The following is a 6036-nucleotide window of genomic DNA, read 5'->3' on the forward strand; positions in this document are numbered from 1 at the left end:
CTCATTGACTTCGATCTTAGTGCGCGACCTGAGGATTTCGTCGATTCTGGCTTGAGCCTTTGACTTGAACATTCCATAAGTTTCAAACTCAGTGCTCAATCAACTTTGATCTCCACCTTTTATTAGTTTCAATCTTAGTGCCCGATCTGAGGATTCCGTCGATCTTAGCTTCGGTCCTTGATTTGAATGCGTCGTTGGTTTCAAGCTCAGTACTTAGGCTTTGATCTCTGCCTTCTATTGGCTTCAATCTTAGTGCGCGACCTGATCTTTCATATAAAGCAAAGATGGGCAGACCGAACGCAAAATTGGTAGATTGGACTTGATCACACAGACGAAGCAGAACAAGGCAAACCATATTTGACTGTGTAGAGGGTCGGCCTCGATCTCACATATGAGGCGAAGCCAGGTGGATCAGACTTGATCTCGCATATGAGGCGGAGCCATAAAGACCAGATGCGATCCTACAAATGAGGCAGAGCTAGGCGGACCAGACTTTATCTCGCATATGAGGCAGACCCAGGTGGACCGAACTTGATCTCACATATGTGGCGAAACCAGGAGAACCAAACTTGATATCGCATATAAGGTGAAGCCAGGAAGACCGGACTTGATCTCGCATATGAGGTGAAGCCAGGAGAACAAGACGATTTTTGGAGATGAGGTGGAACTACACCAACATTTTTGTAGAGAAGGCAAAGCTGCAACAACATGTTAGACTAGGCGGAGCTGCATCAACATTTTGGAGAAGAGACGGAGCTGCACTAACATTTTGGAGGGAGTAAAGCTACACCAATATTTTAGAGAGGTTGGAGAAGAACATTTTGGAGGGGAAGTAGAGAAGTCGCCTCAAACCCAAACATCGAAAAGGAAGTAGTGAAGCATCCAAACTTGACTTTGAAGAAGGAGTGGTGAAGCCTCCAAACTTGAGTTTGAAGAGGAAGCGAAGCGTCATTCCAAGTTAAGCCTTTAATTTATTGGTTACCTTTTTTACGAGGGATGAACATCTTCAATTTGTCGTGTTGCCCCAAGTAGAGATGGACATCTTCAAATTTATGTGTTGCTCTCAACAGAACCATCTTCATTTTGGAGTGTTATTCTATAATGGAAACGAACAACATCAATTTTAAAGTGTCATACTTAGGTAGTTGTGGTACCCTTGAAGAAAGGAATTAAGACATTACGTAGTTCAATTTTTTTTTTTTTTTTTTTCATGTGATTGAACTTAAATTTCTTTAAGTTGCCTACATACCCTTTAGAATGATAGGGATCAAGTCATAACGTAGTTCATACAAAGTTTGTTTTTCTTTAGGGTTGTTCACCTTTTAAGTTCATGCAGACCAGGAGCAACATGCAGTTTAGGCTCTTGCGATGAGGAACTTCTACATTTAAACTTCAGAAGCTCTTATGTTATCATGGCTTTGATCATCCTCTTCATTGTAGGATTTATCAATATGATGAGCTTTTGCTTCACCATCAATGAACCTTTTTTATTTATATCAATAGACAACTTTCTCTTCATGCGTGAAAGGACATGACTGTGAATCTTCTCGTCGTTCTTTTTTTCATGAAATGGTTCTACCTTTAATGTTTTCATCTTTCTTTTATGTTGATCGCTTTTCATCTTTAAGACAATCAAAAGAAAATGTTGAAGGTCGATCTTTCTTTGATGTGAAGATACTTAGCCTCTGGAAAGCTGAATTTCGAGTTGCAGTAGAAGATGGAAATTGGCTTTCTTCTTCTATCATGGCCATACTCAATCTTTGGAAGACTCAGATCGATTAGTTGAAGGCTTGATACAATCAAAGATAGAAATTCTTTGCTCAATTACTTTTGAATCATCGACTTCTTCAGTAGTTATATGATTGTTGTCAAATTTCGCTATGTTGAAAGCATGACATGCAATAACTTTTGATACTTCATCTAGATGGTTATGGAGGAAGCTTCTTGGAAAAATTTTTGCCAAAGTTACCGACCATTGAAGTTCAGGGAAGTCCTTATCCTCTTCTTAAGCAGTCTTAGGCTTCCATGCCATCTTTTTGCCTTTCTTTTTATGAGTCTTATTCCTTCTTCTATAGCTTCAATAAGAATGCAACTCTTTTTGGATGGAATTTTGCTATCTTCTCTTTCGAAAAGTCACGAGGATCTACCCTTTGTTGTTCAATCTTCAACAGGCTCATCTTTCTTTTGGGAGTCTGTCGTTTGAGTCTCTTGTTGGAACCGAAAAACTATAGGCTCGAAGGTTCCAAACTAGATCATGTTTTCTCTTTGATAATAAGACGCAGGCAATGTTGGAACACTTGAAGTTGTCACTACTGTGGCATGATCTGTTTGAGCTACTTCATCAAAATCTAGCTCAATCTTCTTTTCACGAGCCAACTTCAGAATTAGCCCATTCAATACGATGCACTTTTCCTTTGGGTGGCTAATGACCCAATGATAATTGCAGTAGTTAGGATCATCTATTTTTCCTGGTTGTTCCGGTCCCTTGCATTCTGGTAGCTGAATAAGATTCTTCTCTAAAAATTGTTCCAGCATGTCTACTGTCACACCCTCTCCTAGACTACCTGCTAGCTTAGTCAGGGAGATGGCGTGAAGCCAACAGACATCGCCCTCCTCTAACGATACCTATTGACCCTGCTGAATCGTTGAACCTGATAAACATACTAATCTTATATATAAAATACTTTACATGTAACACAACACAGCGGAATCCCTGAAAACGTTTAGATACACATGAAGTGCAGTCCTGACATAACTCGGTTTGGAAAATAACCTGGTAGAGATATCACAACCAAAAACATATCCAACTGGGGTTTACACAACCACGACATCTAGTGCTTACACAACCATAAACTACCCAGTTCTTACAAAGACATTTACAATATAAACAGACACAATGTACAACTCCACCCACGTATGAAGCTTGATCTGGAAGTTTTTAGGAGAAAACAGACTTTGGCAATTATCAGGCACCGGGAGCTCGATCTCTACCTGAAAAGTGGGAAAACATTTTGAAAGAATGAGCTACGAAGCCCAATGAGTGACTAAATTTAAAACTGTAAATCTGCAAATCAGAACACGTGATAAACCTTTAAACGTATAAATCTGTTCAATCAAAGCATTAAACATAAACGTGTAACGCTAAAAGCTTTCTCAAATATTCTGCAAGTATGTCATTAAAATCTAGCAAGGCATATCAAGTATATAAAACATTTTAACTAACATGACAAATCAACGTTGTGTAGGGCACGCCCAGTACAACCAATGTTTACTAGCTCTACGATGTAGTGGGGCCCGCCCAGCACTCCTATCGTGTTTGTCGTAGTGGGGCCCACCCAACGCTCCCGGCAGCATTGTTGTCACGAAGTACACTCAACGTCAACAACGGAATATAACCTGTGTGCACACGGTACCATATAGCCTCGGGCTCAATATCTCAGTCACGTAGTCACTAAAAGTTTCACAAAACAACATGAAAACATTAAAACATGCATGCTTATCTTTATCTTTCGTAAAACTCAAGCTTACTCTGCTTGCTCGTGAAAAACTGAAAATCTTTAAATAGCACTCGCTAATACATACTTTACCTTAAATGGTATTGTTTCAACTACTTTTCAAGAAGTTAATAATTACGTGCTCGTATATAAACCTCAATAGAAAATCTAAGCTCAAAACTTATGCTTGAAACCATTCATAGAAATCATGTATCATTCATAAGTTCATATTCAAGCATGTAAACCATTTAAGCATAAATTACAGTTTAGAAATCATTTTTGAAATTTGTTTTGTCACTCACAGTCTTGGCTAGTTCCCTGGTCTATAGACTCGGCCTATTTCCTCTTGGCCTGTCAAACAACCGAAACCGAGCATCAGAACTATAAATTGTCTTGTCTTTCCATGCTCATGAATTCTAAATTCTAGAAATAAAATCACACTTCACATTTTCTTTCCAGATTTTCCAGATTCAATACCCTAACTTCCAACACTCATAACTTCCTCAGTACTTGACCAAAATTAATGTACTATATATCAAACTCTTCATTTTGGAACCCTCTACAACTTATCTGAAGTAATAAAAACGAGATTCTCAACGAATTTGTCCAGAAATCCCTCGAACACAGTGAATACAGATTCGTGCTTCTCTGCTACCCTCTACATTTCTCCTGAAATTAAACCTACTTCTAGTCATTTTTGGCTCCCGAATTCTTCATAAAAGTTATAGGAAATTGAATAAGCTTTCCAACCATACTCAATTGAGCTTCTAATCCAACCTGTACACCCCAGAATGTTCGAAAAACCAGAAAAAAGCAGAGATCCTTCTTATTTGCACGAAAATTCTGTGCTCTGTTTTCCTTTTCAAAAACCATTAACTTAACATCAGATTTAGCTCAAGCTTCTTTCATGAAATTTGTTAGAAAATAGATTAAATTTCAAGAAAGTCAGGCCTCACCTCTTAGTTCTTCTTGTGTAGCTCAAACCGACTTAAAAACCAGAGATAGGTAGGTTGAACCCAAATTCTTCCTTGGTTGCACTTGCATGAGCTTTTCCTCCCTTCTTCAACCTCCAACCAGCAGCAACTTCTTATTCCTCTTCCTTCACTCTCTCTCTCGAAATGCTCTGAAAATATAATGGGAAATGATGGAGAAATGGGCTGAAATGAGTGGGTTCTCACTTTAAACCCTAAGCACCGAATGGGTTTCCAATTTCTTTCATTTTCTTTCTTTTTTTTTTTCCTTTTTCCTTTTCCTTTTCTTTTCTTTTTCTTTATTCCCTTTCTTTTCTTTTCTTTATTTATAAATTCCAAAATTATTAAAGACAACTTCAACCAAAAGCTTTGTCATTTTCTTCAACAATGGAACAACAATAACTTAAATCCAACATCCTACAATGTGTGACAAGAGCAAATAATCCAAGGAAAGTCTCGGGTTTACAACTTACCTCCCTCTTATGAAATTTCGTCCTCGAAATTTAGAAGTCCTTAGGTGAAGAGTGTCGGGTAACTCCTTCTCATCTGGTCTTCTGACTCCCAGGTTGCCTCCTCCACTCCGTGATGTCTCCAAAGGACCTTCATGAGTGGGATCGTTTTGTTCCTCAAAACTTGCTCCTTTCTGTCGAGGATCTGAACCGCTTCCTCTTTATAACTCAAGTCTTCTTTGAGCTCAATCGATTGTGCTTGCAACACATGTGACGGATCTGGAATATATTTCCTCAACATGGACACATGGAAAACATCATGTATTCGGGCAAGTTCTGCTGGTAACTCAAGTCTATAGGATGCTGGTCCAACTCGTTCTGTTATCCGATAAGGACCAATATATCTAGGACTCACCTTACCTTTCCTCCCAAAGCGAAGAACACCTCTCCACGGAGATAACTTTAAGAAAACCTGATCTCTAACCTGGAATTGTAAGTCTCTTAGTCGTTTATCTGCATAGCTCTTCTGTCGATCTTGAGCTATCTTCAGGTTTTCTCTAATCGACTTAATGTTGTCTGACGTAACTTGTACCAACTCAAGACCAACTAGCTTTCGCTCTCCCACTTTGTTCCAGCATACAGGAGTTCTGCATGGTCTGCCATACAAAGCCTCGAATGGTGCCATGCCGATACTAGACTGATAGCTGTTATTATAAGAAAACTCCATAAGTGATAAGTGGGTATCCTAACTTCCCTTAAACTGAAGGACACATGCTCTCAACATGTCTTCTAAGGTCTGGATGGTCCTCTCTGACTGACCATCTGTCTGAGGATGAAACGCTGTACCAAACTTCAACTTTGTTCCCATTGCTTTCTGCACACTATCCCTATATGAAACTATGGACACTGGCACTCCATGCTGACTCACAATCTTATCGACGTATAGCTTAGCTAGCTGATCTAGTGTAGACGTCGCTTTAATCGGTAAAATTCGCGCTGTCTTGTTGAGTCTGTCTACTATTACCCATATACTATCATGTCCACCAGCAGTACGAGGTAATCCAAATAGAAAATCCATGGCAATATGCTCCCACTTCCACTCCGACACTGGCAGTGGATTAA

The 6036-nt window shown here is 39.2% G+C and overlaps 1 protein-coding gene and 1 long non-coding RNA gene across 11 annotated transcripts; both read right to left on the reverse strand.

Moving 5' to 3' along the window:
- Window positions 1-2652: 2652 nt before the first annotated feature.
- Window positions 2653-4766, reverse strand: LOC150033938 (uncharacterized). 10 transcript variants are annotated; one of them, XR_016531971.1, is made up of 5 exons: window positions 4451-4766; window positions 4250-4352; window positions 3797-4163; window positions 3224-3396; window positions 2653-2991 (listed from the first exon to the last, which is right to left on the reverse strand). It is a non-coding gene; the product is annotated as an uncharacterized LOC150033938 (long non-coding RNA). The 10 variants fall into 10 exon arrangements; XR_016531969.1 differs by having other exon boundaries at window positions 4272-4352; window positions 4451-4729; XR_016531972.1 differs by having other exon boundaries at window positions 3797-4175; window positions 4451-4722.
- Window positions 4767-4978: 212 nt separating this feature from the next.
- LOC150033939 (uncharacterized) lies at window positions 4979-5599 on the reverse strand. Its single transcript, XM_090317128.1, has one exon. It carries the CDS (start codon window positions 5597-5599, stop codon window positions 4979-4981), a length of 621 nt encoding a protein of 206 aa, XP_090173254.1.
- Window positions 5600-6036: the final 437 nt, after the last annotated feature.

Source organism: Benincasa hispida, chromosome 9 (genome assembly GCF_027475165.1).
Source record: "Benincasa hispida cultivar pf3 chromosome 9, pf3_genome.v1.1, whole genome shotgun sequence".
Taxonomy (NCBI): Eukaryota; Viridiplantae; Streptophyta; class Magnoliopsida; order Cucurbitales; family Cucurbitaceae; genus Benincasa; species Benincasa hispida.